The sequence below is a fragment of the Xenopus laevis genome, chromosome 9_10L (assembly GCF_017654675.1).
Source record: "Xenopus laevis strain J_2021 chromosome 9_10L, Xenopus_laevis_v10.1, whole genome shotgun sequence".
NCBI classification, from domain to species: Eukaryota; Metazoa; Chordata; class Amphibia; order Anura; family Pipidae; genus Xenopus; species Xenopus laevis.
Genome location: NC_054387.1, coordinates 53,200,542 through 53,217,810, shown reverse-complemented (window position 1 = coordinate 53,217,810; position 17,269 = coordinate 53,200,542). Strand labels below are relative to the sequence as shown.

The following is a 17,269-nucleotide window of genomic DNA, read 5'->3' as shown; positions in this document are numbered from 1 at the left end:
GAAAGGATTATTATTGGGACAGGATCCAAAAATGTTTTATATCATTTTTTTTTTCCTTAAGCAGTGCCTGAAAATCTTCAAAATACAATCTGATTACAAAAGGATCCACAAGATTCTTTAGTCACAAAGACAACCAAGTGACACCTGATATATATATATATATATATTCTACAAAAACTGCCATGCTCTAAATTTTAATGTTCACATTTAACAGAAATATACAAGGATTAGCTCTATATGTACTACAATGCTGTGTCTATAGTTTGCATTAGACTTATATATTTAAATATTTTTTTCAGACTTTTTTATTTTCCATCACTGAAGGACACATACAAGGTAAGAGACCTTGAAAAAGGATTATCTGTGAAATGTGCACATGTTGTTTGCTGCCTAGCAATTGAATTGGATGATAGACCCATTAAAATGATAAATATCTGTTAAAACATTGATCCAAATTAGACTTAACCTTCCCCGTAGAAGTCAAAACTTTAAAGTGGACCTATGTTTAGATAGCCCTGGAGACCTGAAAGTTGATTCCCTACTACATCACTGCTTGGAAGTGATGAAGAATTTTGCCATGATTGTTTGTTTACAACACATTTTCATGGATTCTATTGTTTTGCCAGAAAACCACCGACCATGAGTGACGCTGAGATGGCGGCCTATGGGCCGGCTGCCCAGTATCTCCGAAAGTCAGAGAAGGAGAGGATTGAGGCACAGAACAAACCATTTGATGCAAAGACATCTGTCTATGTAATTGATCCTAAAACAATGTATGTCAAAGGCATCGTCCAGAGCAAGGAGGGAGGCAAAGTCACCGTAAAGAAAGAGGACAATACTGTAAGTTAAAAACATATTTCAAGGTGTTGCTGAATTGATTTTGCACCTATTCTTAAAGGAGACATATAGGATAAATAAAAAACCCTAATTTTGTAGGGAATAATGTATACAGTGCTGGTTTACTTGGTTATAAACAAATATTGTGATTTAATCAGCCCTTTGTTGAGCTCAACCATGAATGTTCTCTGTCCTTTCAAATAAGGGTTGTTGTTCTAACTGGTTAATGCCAGAAGCACAGTAGAAGGGGGACAGCCAATCACAGCCCTGCAGTCAACAAACAAGCACAGACAGTCGCCTAGCTGCTGATTCGGTTCCTATCATACAATGCAGTGTGCTGAGCGCTTTTGGCTCCCCTGCACAGCCTGGGAAAGGAGAGAGCAGGAAGTGGAACAGAGGGGAGGATGAGTAGAGTTTTTGTATACATTTTCAATAAAGTAATCAGAAACATAACTTTTTAAAGCACATTCCTTCTATATTTAAAAGAGTTTAATGCACTGGCACATTCTTGTTTCTTACATAATACATCTCCTTTAAATTATTAAGGTGTTAAATTTAATAAATATGTTGCAAAAAGCCAAACGGATATTTACTTACTTTTTTCAAGCTAACAGCATTTACTAAACTTAGTTTTGCTAGGCTGCTAACACATTCAGAGAGGGGATTGCTTGACTTCCAGAGCACATTTTGCTGGGTGCAAGTCTGGTGCACCAACTGAAGCAATCTGCTGAGGAATCGGGAATTGCCACAACACCCAGGGTGGTGACAGCTACAGGGACCCCTAATGTTAGTAGGTGCACTTGCACACTGTTCATCATAGCAGACTGAGTGGTTCCATTGGCCCGTAGCACAATATTAAGGAAGGATTGTGTTTGGAAGCAAGTACCTTTAAATAATACTCACAATATTTGTGTCCATTTTAGTATCACTGCACTTGTATTTGTGGTTGAAACAGTGAAAATTATGTATTTATTTAAGTATACATTTGGGCAGAGTAGATGAATCTTTATATCTTACAATTGTGATGTATTTTTTCAGACTGTAACAGTGAAGGACGATGAAATCTTCCCTATGAACCCACCAAAGTACGATAAAATTGAAGACATGGCCATGATGACCCACTTGAATGAACCATCTGTCCTGTATAACCTCAAAGAGCGCTATGCAGCCTGGATGATCTACGTGAGTCTATGTTTCTTTAAAAATCTATTTTCTCTCGATTGTAAATTGAGAAACTTTAGTAACAGAACCTGATAGATGTCTACACATCAATTAAGATCAAGTTTGATCAATTTTTTAAGCTGCCCATTCTAGTTTTGTCTTTGTGGTTCCTTAAAGGAAATGGCTACCACCTTCAATAGTTAGATCTTTTGTTAGAAGGTTACAGGGTGCATGAACATCATACATATGGCGTTTTTGTTTCCAGACCTATTCTGGTCTCTTCTGTGCTACCGTGAACCCCTACAAGTGGCTTCCAGTGTACAACCCAGAGGTGGTGGCAGCATACAGAGGCAAAAAGCGTCAGGAGGCCCCACCCCACATCTTCTCCATCTCTGATAATGCCTATCAGTTCATGTTAACAGGTAAATTGCCTTGTAAAACTCACTGCTAACATTCAGTTTGAAATTCGAAATAACACAAACTAACTTGAAAGCTTATAGTTATAGTTCTCATGCTCAATCCCATACCTTCTGTATCCAATGTTTAGAATTCATTTGACACTTTCTTTTAACTAAACAAAAAAATGTCCAAATTATCTGAGGGATGACTATATTATACATTTAGAACAAACTCTATTTCACCCTTTGTTAAATATACAAGAGAGATAGGTTGTTGTGAACTCTACTTTTACCCTGTGGTTTTAATAAGGATAATTTTTTTTCCCACTAGATCGTGAAAATCAGTCTGTCCTGATTACGTAAGTGTAACAAAAAATAATCGATTAAGGTATTCTGGTGCTATGGGGAAGATGCTTTGTTTTATAAATATAGAGTCACTACATTCAGAGGAGGCTCAGAGCCTTTGACTGTGGGAAGAATCAGGGAGTATTAAAAGTGTTACAACCTATAAAAAGCAGAAAAGTAACCACAGGGGCTGAAGACCCAGCTTGAGACCAGAGTTGTAGATACTCCAATATCAAGTATTGTGCATTGTCAACATATATTAGTGAAACAGAACTTCTTTTACAAGGTTCTGAAACCCAGTAACATCTAATTCTGTTGCTACTGTAAGTACCAGATATTGATACTTTAGGCAAAAATACGGCATCTACCCTTGCAGTACCACAGATATTATTTATCTTTTGTACTTATCTTCAAACCAACATTTTTGTTCTTTGTTGCTCAGTGGAGAATCTGGAGCAGGAAAGACTGTAAACACAAAACGTGTCATCCAATACTTTGCAACAATTGCAGCTATTGGTGATAAGAAGAAAGAGGAACCTGGAAAAATTCAGGTGAGAGTCACACTAATACCATGGAATGAACCTTTCAGGGGGTTTGCATATTGATTCAGGAGGCCTACCGAGTTTAACAGACACTCATGTAGGATTTGACATCTCATAACACACAGGTTGATTCCATGTCACATACATTTTGGTGGGTTTCCATAATCATACACACCAAGGCAGGCTCCCTAATCCCACACAGTAAAGTTTGCTAGGCTTCACAATCTCAAGCATACATTTAGGTGGGTTTCTATAACAACATCTTCTGGGGTGTTATCCATTAAGAGAAATTGTATAGTATTTCTAATCCCATATGGAACATTCAGATGGCCTCTATGTAACATCATTTCTTAGATGTTATGATACACAAATTACATATTTTATAAGATGTTTGTTGTACAATAATGCATAGAAGCTTAAGCTTTCCACTAGTGGATACAAAAACCTTCATAGGCAATAAAACATCTTGTATACTTATAATGCGAATATTTTGTTTCTTGCAGGGAAATCTGGAGGATCAAATCATCCAGGCCAACCCTCTGCTGGAAGCCTTTGGTAATGCCAAGACTGTGAGGAATGACAATTCATCCCGCTTTGTAAGTCGGTCCAGATACAAATTTCTAGTTGAACCTCCTCAGAGTAATTGTGGGAGGAGATGGTAGCATGATTATGTGCCTCCTGTTCAAGTGCTAATATATCTATGCTCCTACTGGAACACAGACATTGGCATCAACACACCTGTTCCATGGCAGTGATGCAATTGTTCCAGGAAACAGGAAACATCAATTGTGTGCAGTTCTTGCAAGTTGTTTGTGAATGATCATTCCCTCCTAAAGGCTGCAAACCCTTACATGTAGTCAAACTATCTGTCCCTGTTACACTTCTGTAAAATGAGCTCCTTCTTACAGTATATGAGCCCTTGGACACAGGCTCTAACTGGGAAAACGAGGGGCTTTTTGTATATAAGATGTGTTAAGTAACTATGTGGGACATTCACTAAGATTCGTAGTTGCGCCAGGCGTAACTTCGCCAGGCGTCGTTTCGCCAGCGCTTCACAAATTCACTAAAATCCGAAGTTGCGCTCAGGGGTAGCGTAAGGCTGCAAAGTTGCGCTAGCCTTGATTCACTAAGCGAAGCTAGTGATGGTTAATTTGCATACGGCGCCAAATTCAAATTTCAATGGAGGAATCCGTAGAATTACTACAAATGCCTGGTAAACCTTCAAAACATCAAATAAAATTTTTATTTTGCCCTACACATGTGCCCATTGTATAGTTAAGATGCCATGAGTTAGGAAATGTAGGGGGGAAGGAGGGGAGCCCCAAAAAATTTTTCGATCTTTTCAGCCTATCACCCATAATATAGAAAATACGCCAGCGTTTTTTGGGACTTAGAAAAAATTTGAACTTTTTTTGAAGCAATCCCTATCTACTCTATTGCGCTTCGCCTGGTCTGAGGTGGCGAAGGAAGTCTAGCGTAAAAGGTAGCATTCAGAACAATGCGCGTTAGTGAATTTGCGTAGTTACGTCCGTTGCGCAAATTCGCCAGCCGTAAGGGTGCGAAGTGACACTAGCAAATTTACGCCAGCGTTCGTTAGTGAATTTGCGAAGTAACGAAAATGCCCAATGCTAGCGAATTCACGGCGCATAGTGAATCTGCCCCTATGTTTCTATTTAATATGCATTAAAAGTAAAATATCTTCAGCATGGCTAAGTCGATCAGTAGGAGATCAAGTGGGAATTATTTAAGCAAAAGTTTGAAAGTTATGGATCAGTATCTATTTGAAACCCCAGTTATCATGTTTCTATGTTGTTGTCAATATCCTAACCACATTTAATATTTTGTCCATTTTGAATTTTCTAGGGTAAATTCATCAGAATCCATTTTGGAACCACAGGAAAGCTGTCCTCTGCTGATATTGAGACATGTAAATGTGTTTTTGATATTTTTTTAACATGCATTTACTATTAATAGAACATGTACTAATTTTGCAACCATTGTGTTTACTTAGATCTTCTGGAAAAATCCAGAGTAACATTCCAGCTATCAGCAGAGAGAAGCTATCATATCTTCTACCAAGTCATGTCAAACAAGAAACCAGAGCTTATTGGTGAGTAATTTTGATCAGATTAAACTATCCTTTCTATAACTGTAGAAAATTTTGATTTGGCATTAGTGAACTGCCATTGCTTGTTTCCATTCCTTCATAGATATGCTCCTGATTACAACAAACCCTTATGATTTTGCATATGTGAGCCAAGGTGAAATCACTGTGGCGAGCATTGATGACCAAGAGGAGTTGATGGCCACAGATGTAAGTAAATTCCTGTATCTTGGTTGGGAAGATTCTAATTGTTAGAACTCTCTTTCTAGACTTTGCACCAACAAAAGGTTGTGGATCTTGGTTTGTGCCCCACTAAATTCTCTTTAAACACTACCCCCAGTGTTGTGAAGAGAAATGGAGATTTTGAAGTCAAATGTTTTTATGGTGCATCTTTATATATTTTTTCTAATAATCATTGTATATGTAATTTTATACTTTGCTAAAGCTGTTTTGTAGTCACTGATATGGAAATTGTTTTACATAATAAGTATGCTCTGTGTCTTTTCAGAGTGCCATTGACATTTTGGGTTTCAATGCTGATGAGAAAGTTGGCATTTACAAACTCACTGGAGCTGTGATGCACTATGGCAACATGAAATTCAAACAGAAGCAAAGAGAGGAACAGGCTGAGCCAGATGGCTCAGAGGGTGAGGAATACCATATTACATGTGTAGTTTGTGTGGATTTTCTTTCTAATAATGTGCAGTTTGTGTGGATTTTCTTTCTAATAACCTAAGCAAAGAATCACAGCAGGCACGGTGATCATAGAGTAGGTCCATGGCTGTTGCAAAGCACACATGTGGGGATATCTATCAGAAAAGAGTACCTTAGGTTCTGGAGCTTCAGTGGCAGGCACTGCAGGCAAAGCTCTAGGGCCTGCTGCATGGCATAGGCAAATGGTTAGGTCTTGTAAGTAGGGCTACCAACTTGCAGGTAAAGAAATTCCATGCAGGGGTGGCCCTATGACATCAGGGGGCAGGGCTATGATGTGACAGCCAGTGATTGGCTACTGCCACATCATTAACTGCACAGTTCAGTCCAGATTTTCAACTATGGATATCTGGGCAGGGAGTTTTGAACTTGACAGTGCATGTAAATCCAGTGCTGAACAAATGGGTCCTCTTTGCCTTCTTCCAAAATGAAATGCTGCAAATTGGAAAACACAGCTGCCTATCTGGAACAAGAGCAAATGAGGCTCTTTGAGCATCCATGGCCCATTGTAATGTCATTTAAGGCAAACCCAAACCCAAACGGAATAACTAGATTCTCATCTAAATATTTCAGCAATTGTGTCGAAATTTTAGGTACCTTCTTTGTTTCTACAATTTTTAAACATTTGTTTTTTCAAATCTATACTATAGTTGCTGATAAAATTGCCTATTTGATGGGTCTGAACTCAGCAGATCTGCTAAAGGCTCTGTGCTACCCTAGAGTCAAAGTCGGCAATGAGTATGTCACAAAAGGTCAAACCGTCCAGCAGGTAATTTCATGGTCAAGGACTGCAGATATCAAAGAGTATATACTAGTGTTTATTGTATTAATTCATAATCTGACACTTTTCTAGGTATACAATTCAGTTGGTGCTCTGGGCAAGTCAGTGTATGAGAAAATGTTCTTGTGGATGGTCATAAGAATTAACCAGCAGCTGGACACTAAGCAGCCAAGGCAGCACTTCATCGGTGTCTTGGACATTGCTGGCTTTGAGATCTTTGATGTAAGCATAACATTTCAAGTGTTTTATATCATGAATAATACAATGTATGTATGGTATAATGTATGTTTTTATGATCAGATGAACAGCTTGGAACAGCTTTGCATCAACTTCACCAATGAGAAACTGCAACAGTTTTTTAACCATCACATGTTTGTCCTGGAGCAAGAGGAGTACAAGAAGGAAGGGATTGACTGGGAGTTCATTGACTTCGGCATGGACTTGGCTGCCTGCATTGAGCTTATTGAGAAGGTACAAAATTTCACCCTACTTGCCGTTAATACATAGCTGTTAACTATAATAGTGTATTATACAACACTTTGCACTAGAAAATTTTTAGACCCTTGATACTGTCAGGAACCTAGTATATATATGAGCATGTTTGCATCCTCTCCTTTAGCCAATGGGCATTTTCTCCATCCTTGAAGAGGAGTGCATGTTCCCCAAGGCAACAGACACTTCTTTCAAGAACAAGTTGCATGACCAACATCTGGGCAAGTGCAATAACTTCCAGAAACCCAAGCCTGGAAAAGGCAAAGCTGAGGCTCACTTCTCTCTTGTCCACTATGCTGGGACAGTGGATTACAACATCTCTGGTTGGCTTGATAAGAACAAGGACCCACTGAATGAAACTGTCATTGGGCTCTACCAGAAGTCTTCTGTCAAACTGCTCTGCTTCCTCTACGCTGCACACGCTGGTGCAGAAGCAGGTATTGTAGACTTATAACAGTATAAAAGATACAATATTTACTTCTATATAATATTTTTTATTTTCTTATGTTTGCATTTAATTGTCATTTGTAGATGCCGGAAAGAAGGGTGGCAAGAAGAAGGGTTCCTCTTTCCAGACCGTGTCTGCTCTTTTCAGGGTAAATTATATTGTACCATACTCAGGACAATGTTATTGATAAATAACCTCAGACATTTCACTGAACTCATGTATGTAGTAATATGTAAGGGACCATATGTAAGGAAAGCTATTTCATAAGTGACAACACTGTAGTATTTGATAAATGTGAAAAATGCAGTTTAGTGAATTTGCACTAGTAAAAAGAATATCATGCAAATACAGTTAAAGATATACTGTCATAGGAAAACATGTTTTTTTCAAAACACATCAGTTAATAGTGCTGCCCCAGCAGACTTCTGCACTGAAATCCATCTTTCAAAAGAGCAAACTGATATTTTTATTTTGAAATCTGACATAGGGCTAGACATATTGTTGGTTTCCCAGATGTGCCCGGATGCACTTCAGTCACTCTTTACTGCTGTACTGCAAGTTAGAGTGATCTCACCCCTCCCCCCCCAACAGCCCATCAGCAGAAAAGTGGGAAGGTACAAATATAACAGCTCCCTGGTACATACAACATCACTAAATATTAAAACCATGTCCCACTGCAACCCCATTCAGTTACTTTGAGTAGGAGAAACAATAGCCTGTCAGAAAGCAGTTCCATAGTGCAGCACTGGCTCTTTCTGAAAGCACATGACCAGGCAAAATTACCTGAGATGGCTGCCTATACACCAATATTACTATTGGTTCAGGAATTACATTTTACATGGTAGAGTGAATTATTTTCAGTGTAAACAGTGTAATTTAGGAATAAAAACTACACCATAAATCATGACAGAATCCCTTTAAGAATTCTAAGCTAATTATCCTTCATATTGTTATAATATTGAAGAGGGAGACTAGAAAACACATAACTAACTAATAATAACAAATAACTAACAAGTAAAGAATATACAAGTCACCCCTTCCAGGTACGTGTCCAATTTGCATAGAAAAATTGAGATATTCTTTTTTTAACTCAAGCCATATGAAATGCATACAAACTAGCAATATATGTACAAATCACAAGCTTCTCTAGGGCTAAAGGAAAGAGCAGTAGAGGGACATCCCACCCCCTAGCCTTGTGAAGCAAAGATAATGTTTATGTATAAACTTTGCAAATCATTTATCATTTCATTTGGGCAGGGCCCTCTTTACCTCTTGTATCTGTTACTGGTTGTTTTTCTACTTACTGTATGTTCAGTGTATATTCCCATCTATTGCTTAGCTCTGTAAATGATATTGGCACTTATGATAATAATATCATTATTCTCATCTCTATAGGAGAATCTGAACAAGCTGATGAGCAACCTTAGAAGCACTCACCCCCACTTTGTACGTTGCCTGATCCCTAATGAGACAAAAACTCCAGGTAAAAATTTTAATCAGGCTCTAAAAAAAACATTCAAAAACAGGGGTAAATTAATATTTAGCAGTTTACTGGATTACATTTTATTCTGTAATATCCAAGAATGAAAATGAACGCTATTTTTTAGGGGCCATGGACCACTATCTGGTTATGCACCAGCTTAGGTGTAATGGTGTCCTTGAGGGCATTCGAATTTGCAGAAAGGGATTCCCAAGCAGGATCATCTATGGTGACTTCAAACAACGGTATGAATTTATCTGTTCCTCTGTTATTGATAGAAAGCATAGAAAATTGTAGAATTGTAAATAGCTTTTGTTAAGTTGTCAGTTGTCCTCTAAAGCACTATTATGCAAAATTGTCCAATGATCTCACATCTCTTGACAATAATTCATGCAGCCCTACCATTGATGTCACCATTTCTTGAAAAACATAGTTTTGACACCATTTCTTTTTCCAATGTAATATAGTTACAAGATTCTAAATGCAAGTGCTATTCCTGATGGGCAATTTATTGATAGCAAGAAAGCTTCAGAGAAGCTTCTTGGATCCATTGATGTAGACCACACTCAGTACAAATTTGGACACACTAAGGTAAACTAATTAACACTGTAAGCCAATTTCTTGTACTTCCTCCTCATCTTAACCAGTGAATTAAAATACCTGGATAATACTCGGCTAATAAATGATCAATTAATACAGTATGTTGTTTCCTGCAACAGGACATTTTAATAATTTAAAACCAATTTTCCCAACAGGTTTTCTTTAAAGCGGGCTTATTAGGTACTCTGGAAGAGATGCGAGATGAACGATTGGCCCAGTTAATTACTCGTACTCAGGCCATGTGCAGAGGTTACCTCATGAGAGTTGAGTTTAAGAAGATGATGGAAAGAAGGTATTTCTAATTTACACTTTCACAATCACAATGAAATAGACATATTCTGGTTTGATATTGATGGTGTATGCTCATTTCCAGAGAATCCATCTTCTGCATCCAGTACAATGTCCGTTCATTCATGAATGTCAAACACTGGCCATGGATGAAACTTTACTTTAAGATCAAGCCTCTCCTGAAGAGTGCAGAGTCTGAGAAAGAGATGCAAAACATGAAGGAGGAGTTTGAGAAGACCAAGGAACTTTTGGCAAAATCAGAAGCAAAGAAAAAGGAACTGGAGGAAAAAATGGTTTCCATTCTTCAGGAGAAGAATGATCTTCAGCTCCAAGTTACATCTGTAAGGGATACATTTTTACATAGTATGAACCACCCATAAATGATAAAATTCTGACATTTGCTTTATTTTACTAATGAGAAAACATGGTAAACTTTCAATAGAAAATATGCATTTTTCATGCCTTAAATGGTTCAAATAAAAACAACTTACACTACTTACGTGCTACTTTGTTTTTGAATTTAAACTTCTTATTCACCAAGGTAGCAATAAGGTTAACAGAAATTGGCATTTATTTGCCAGTAGATAGACCATGCCATAATATTCTATTAACTTCATGTACCTGCTTTAATTATCAAACTTTATATTCAGAGCTGCGATGTGCTGGCTTGTAGGCCATTTATCTCTGACCTTATGGTGAAGCTCTTCCAGAAAGAGCTTAATAGCGTTAAGGCAATTGTGAATATAATATATTTCCAGCTTCTGATGTTTTTTAAAGCAAATACAAGAACATTTTACTGTTTAAACCATGTACAGGAATCAGAGACTCTGGCAGATGCAGAGGAAAGATGTGAAGGTCTGATCAAAGCTAAAATACAACTGGAGGCTAAAATTAAGGAATTCAATGAAAGGCTGGAAGATGAAGAGGAATCCAATGCAGAACTTACAGCAAAGAAAAGGAAACTAGAGGATGAGTGTTCTGAGTTGAAGAAAGATATTGATGACCTTGAACTCACATTGGCCAAAGTAGAGAAAGAAAAACATGCCACAGAAAACAAGGTAAATTGAATTTGACTAAATTGTTTATTTGCAGACATATATGCAACTAATGTGAATAGGTACCTTGTGTATATCTGTTGCTTATTACTCACTAATATTTATACTTAAAATTCAGGTTAAGAACTTAACTGAAGAGATGGCTGTTCTGGATGAGAGCATTGCCAAACTTACTAAAGAAAAGAAAGCTCTTCAGGAAGCTCACCAGCAGACCCTTGATGATCTTCAAGCTGAAGAAGACAAAGTCAACACACTCACCAAAGCAAAAACCAAGCTGGAGCAGCAAGTTGATGATGTATGAAGGATATTAATTGCTTAAATATTATTGATAACAATGATAACGGTACTATGAAAGCCGTTTGTTAATCTTTAATACATTTTATGTTCCATCAGCTTGAGGGATCTCTGGAGCAAGAGAAGAAGCTGCGTATGGAAATGGAGAGGGCAAAAAGAAAGCTGGAGGGTGATCTGAAGCTGGCCCAAGAGTCTACAATGGACTTGGAAAATGACAAGCAGCAGCTGGATGAAAAAGTAAAAAAGTAAGAAATTAATTTAGTAAGAAAAAGTGTAGAAGGCAAATCATTACTAACCAACACACTGCTGCCAATTGCATCTTCAAAATTCAGAATTTACACAATGATATATTTCTGTTGAACATTTACAGGAAGGAATTTGAAGTAAGCCAGTTGCAAAGCAAGATTGAAGATGAACAGGCTCTGGCTGCTCAGCTTCAAAAGAAAATTAAAGAGCTGCAGGTATACTTTTGTAGAACATAACCAAAACTTGTAATATTGAATCAAAACTTTGTGTAGACTGGACTACATACCTTTTCACACACCAAATGGCATGTGAACCAGAGAACTACTATACTGGTTGGTGCTGCTCTTTCTGTGGCCTGTTTAGACATTGTGACTATGCCTTTATTGCACGTGAATCTGACTAAAACAATGCTAAAAAGCTCAGGTTTAAGATAAATTAGGCAGTTTAATTTAATAGAATATATATTGGAATTGTCTAGGCTCGCATTGAGGAGCTGGAAGAGGAAATTGAAGCAGAGCGTGCAGCTCGTGCCAAGGCAGAAAAGCAGCGTGCTGACCTCTCCAGGGAGCTTGAGGAGATAAGTGAGCGTTTGGAGGAAGCTGGAGGTGCCACTTCTGCTCAGATTGAGATGAACAAGAAGCGTGAAGCAGAATTCCAGAAGATGAGACGTGACCTTGAAGAGGCCACTCTGCAACATGAGGCTACTGCCTCTGCTCTCAGGAAGAAGCATGCTGACAGTGTTGCAGAACTAGGGGAACAAATTGACAACCTTCAAAGAGTCAAACAGAAGCTTGAAAAGGAAAAGAGTGAACTAAAGATGGAAATTGATGACCTAGCCAGCAACATGGAAACTGTCTCCAAAGCCAAAGTAAGCAGTAGGCTCAGAGTTTAGCACACCTTCTTAGCAGGAAAAGTAACCTAAAAGATATATTACTTCAATTTTGTTTGCAGTCAAACTTAGAAAAGATGTGCAGGACTCTAGAGGACCAATATTCTGAAGTGAAGACTAAGGAGGAAGAGCACCTCAGGGTGATTAATGATATTAATGCACAGAGAGCTCGTCTACAGACAGAAACTGGTAATTATTTTGTTTAAGATGCTGACTTGTTTTCATGGTGCACATTGGACAGGGGGCCTCATCTTGTTTTGATCTGTTAGGGGAGTTTTCTCGCCAGCTAGAGGAAAAAGAATCTTTGGTGTCTCAACTTTCCAGAGGCAAGCAAGCTTTTACTCAGCAAACTGAAGAACTGAAGAGACAACTTGAGGAGGAAACAAAGGTAATGCTTTTTTATTAACAAAGATAATTACATTTAATTTATAAAAACTGATAAATTTACAGTAGGTAATTAATACTCTGGCAAATCTCTATAGGCCAAGAATGCTCTTGCCCATGGATTGCAATCAGCCCGTCATGACTGTGACCTGCTCAGGGAGCAATATGAAGAGGAGCAGGAAGCAAAGGCTGAGCTGCAACGGTCACTGTCCAAGGCCAACAGTGAAGTATCTCAGTGGAGAACCAAATATGAAACTGATGCAATCCAGCGCACAGAGGAACTGGAGGAAGCCAAGTACGTTAAATATATCTATTTCACCAGTAATTCACTCATTTGGCAATTCACTAGTGACACGTTAAATTTTACATTTATAATAAAATGATTTATAATAAAATGATTAAACCTAGTTTATGAACTATCCTTATGTTTACACATATTCTTATGGAACAGCTCCTAAGCACCTGTTTTTGTGACATTGTATGACAGGAAGAAACTTGCTCAGCGACTCCAGGAAGCTGAGGAGCAAATTGAAGCCGTCAACTCTAAGTGTGCTTCCCTGGAGAAGACCAAGCAGAGACTGCAAGGAGAAGTGGAAGACCTCATGGTAGATGTAGAACGTTCAAACTCAGCTTGTGCAGCTCTTGATAAGAAGCAGAAAAACTTTGACAAGGTATATTACCATTAAATCATCATGACTATAAAATTAAAGTATTTATACAGCTAAAACTATTAAGATGGGAAATAAAAACATTACTGTAGCCATTTGACTTTTTCTTCCATTTGTGTCATTTATTTCAATCACTTAGGTGTTGTCAGAGTGGAAGCAGAAATATGAAGAGTCCCAGGCTGAACTTGAGGCTTCTCAGAAAGAGTCTAGGTCTCTAAGCACTGAAGTGTTTAAGATGAAGAACTCCTATGAGGAAGCATTAGACCAACTTGAGACCCTCAAGAGAGAAAACAAGAACCTTCAACGTATGTTTTATGGTCTTGACAGCATTAGTTTGTCTGCTTCTAGAATTAGCTAGATGCAATCACAGACTGGGGGTTCATTGGTCTGGAAGGAAACTTTAAAGATGGACTCACTATCCATCTATATTATTTTTCTTCCTGTTTACTCGTCATGTTATATTCTTTTTCTGATCCCATTCTTTTTCCTCCTTTCTCTTATTCTTTCCTCTTGCTTTTTTCCACCACCTTTTTTTTCCAATATGGGAAAGGCCAAATATGTTTTCCTGGTGCCCTTGTGGACAATTACAGTATTAGCAGTTTTTCTACTTGGAATGATACTAATAAACCAATCAGAGTAATGTAAAGGAATATTGCACAATACTGTATACGTATTTGGTTTTAATTCTTTGAATCAATATGTCACTATAAAATATTACTATTTATGCCTTTCTTACATTACTGCAGAGGAGATCTCTGATTTGACGGAACAAGTTGCAGAGAGTGGAAAGAGCATTCATGAAATAGAAAAGGCCAAGAAGCTGGTTGAACAGGAGAAATCAGATTTACAATCAGCCCTTGAAGAAGCAGAGGTGAGTATATCAGTGTTCATCAGTGAAAAAATAAGTCCAAATTGAAAATAGTTTATAACTACATATATTTATTAATTTATCTAGGGATCTTTGGAGCATGAAGAAGCCAAGATCCTTCGGATCCAGCTTGAGTTGAATCAAGTCAAGGGTGAGGTTGACAGAAAAATTGCTGAGAAGGATGAAGAACTTGAGCAGGTGAAAAGGAACAGCCAGAGAGCTCTAGAATCAATGCAGAGCACCCTGGATGCTGAGATCAGAAGCAGGAATGATGCACTCAGACTAAAGAAGAAGATGGAGGGAGATCTGAATGAGATGGAAATTCAACTAAGCCATGCCAACCGACAAGCAGCAGAGTCACAGAAACAGCTGAGGAACGTGCAAGGACAGCTTAAGGTAGGACCTGGATTGGATTAAAAATATATGTTATTTATAATATGAGCTTGCATGGTACAGAATTTTTCTCTAGTTTGTTTGGTAAACATCATGTTCTTAAAATGCAGGATACTCAACTACACCTTGATGATGCACTTCGAGTAAGCGATGATCTAAAGGAGCAGCTGGCTATTGTTGAAAGGAGAAATAACCTCATGCTGGCTGAAATTGAGGAGATGAGGTCTGCTCTAGAACAGACTGAGCGTGGGCGCAAAGTGGCAGAACAGGAACTCATTGATGTTACAGAGCGTGTGCAGCTGCTTCACTCACAGGTAAGCTATTGTGCTATGAAGTCTTTCTGTATTTTTCTTAGCTGAATTAGTTTTGTGTACATTAGTGGTCACTTGTATGCTTTTATTGAATATCACAGAACACCAGTCTGATCAACACCAAGAAGAAGATTGAGGCTGATATCTCTCAGCTTCAAGGTGAAGTGGAAGAAGCTTCTCAAGAAGCAAGAAATGCAGATGAAAAGGCCAAGAAGGCAATCACCGATGTAAGATTTTATAAAAGTCAAGTATTATACAAGGACTCATAGACACCCACAAGCTACATAACATATGCATTCTCCTACTTCACCCAGGCTGCCATGATGGCTGAGGAACTCAAAAAGGAACAAGACACCAGTGCTCACCTTGAACGTATGAAGAAGAATCTGGAGCAGACAGTGAAGGATCTCCAACATCGTCTAGATGAGGCTGAGCAACTAGCAATGAAAGGAGGCAAGAAGCAACTCCAGAAATTGGAGGCCAGGGTACGATTTAACCCAAATGCATTTAACTCCACATAAACAATAAATTGGCATATAGTAGTTCTTTATAATTAATATGTCACAACATTTTATGCTTTTCATAGGTACGTGAACTTGAAAATGAGCTTGATGCTGAGCAAAGGAGAGGATCTGATGCCATCAAAGGAGTGCGCAAGTACGAGAGAAGAGTCAAAGAGCTGACTTACCAGGTACAAAAGACAGAATGGCAAATTCAAAAACACATGGACATTATCACAATGACCTTTTTCGTTCATTCTGATTACTCATCACTTATTTCTTGCAGTCTGAAGAGGACAAAAAGAATGTTTTCAGGCTGCAGGATTTAGTGGACAAGTTGCAGTTGAAAGTCAAAGCATACAAGAGACAAGCAGAGGAGACTGTAAGTATATTTAATTTCATCTCATCTCTGATGATGTTACACAATTTCTTATGTCATTGGAGAAGATGAATAAAAGGGGACAATTAGAAATGAGAATTTAGAATGTATAACAAATTGTGGCCAAATACTACTTACCCAAGATACTTTCTATTTTGGTTGTTACTCAGTCTAATTTGAAATGTTGTCAAATTTGTAGGAAGAACAAGCAAATGTCCACCTATCCAGATTCAGGAAGACTCAGCATGAATTGGAAGAGGCAGAGGAACGTGCCGACATCGCAGAATCCCAAGTTAACAAGCTCAGAGCCAAGACTCGGGAAGTTGGAAAGGTAAAGTGACCCTGCAAAGCTTTTCCCTATTATTAGCATACAATTCTAATATCTGCCTATACCTTAGTCTCTTTGTGATATGTAAATTGGTCACTGATGGTTAGGAAGAAACAAAAATAACAATAAAAATAAATTAATCCTCTCCCTTTTCTCATAACAAACTATTGTTAAAGAGATCAACAAAGAAGGCCCAAATATTTCCGCCCCCCTAGAACACATAAATAAGACTGTTGTTTAAAAGAACATATTCTCTTTTCTGTTTCAGAAAGCTGAAGAGTGAACCCAACACCATTACAACTTATTTACAAAGGATGTTCATAAAATATGAGCAATTTTGTAAAGAGTCCTTTAGTAGTCTTAGATGCAAATAAATATCCAGCAAAAAGGAATCATGCGTTTGGATCTTTATTTTCCTAACTTGGTATCTGACTATTGAAACTAAGACAATGTGTAATATTCTCAGTCCACAGTCTCTTCTTTCTATGTCCTTTACAATAGGCCTTCACACTCATATGTTACCATAAGAAAAAAAGCATATAATATAAAACAATTGAATTACTGTAGTACAGGTATGGGACCTGTTATCCAGAATGCTCGGGACCTGGGGTTTTCCGGATAATGGATCTTTCCGTAATTTGGGTCTTCATGCCTTATGTCTACTAGAAATTCATTTAAACATGAAATAAACCCAATAGGCTGGTTTTGCTTCCTATAAGGATTAATTATATCTTAGTTGGGATCAAGTACAAGGTACTGTTTTATTA

The 17,269-nt window shown here is 37.9% G+C and overlaps 1 protein-coding gene across 1 annotated transcript; it reads left to right on the top strand.

Moving 5' to 3' along the window:
* Nucleotides 1-248: 248 nt before the first annotated feature.
* Nucleotides 249-16,894, top strand: LOC108701818 (myosin-4). The gene is made up of 40 exons (XM_041576782.1): nt 249-336; nt 627-840; nt 1,876-2,019; nt 2,264-2,420; nt 2,728-2,755; nt 3,184-3,292; nt 3,787-3,879; nt 5,147-5,210; nt 5,295-5,393; nt 5,494-5,597; nt 5,896-6,034; nt 6,749-6,867; nt 6,952-7,101; nt 7,180-7,350; nt 7,499-7,808; nt 7,903-7,967; nt 9,215-9,302; nt 9,427-9,544; nt 9,767-9,890; nt 10,055-10,191; nt 10,273-10,528; nt 11,003-11,245; nt 11,361-11,537; nt 11,636-11,781; nt 11,907-11,997; nt 12,261-12,650; nt 12,734-12,860; nt 12,941-13,059; nt 13,154-13,350; nt 13,543-13,726; nt 13,863-14,028; nt 14,470-14,594; nt 14,679-14,987; nt 15,095-15,298; nt 15,397-15,522; nt 15,610-15,780; nt 15,882-15,986; nt 16,082-16,177; nt 16,374-16,505; nt 16,771-16,894. The coding sequence occupies exons 2-40, from the start codon at nt 640-642 to the stop codon at nt 16,783-16,785; spliced, it is 5,799 nt and encodes a 1,932-aa protein (XP_041432716.1). The 5' UTR covers nt 249-336; nt 627-639; the 3' UTR covers nt 16,786-16,894.
* The last annotated feature ends 375 nt before the right edge of the window (nt 16,895-17,269 follow it).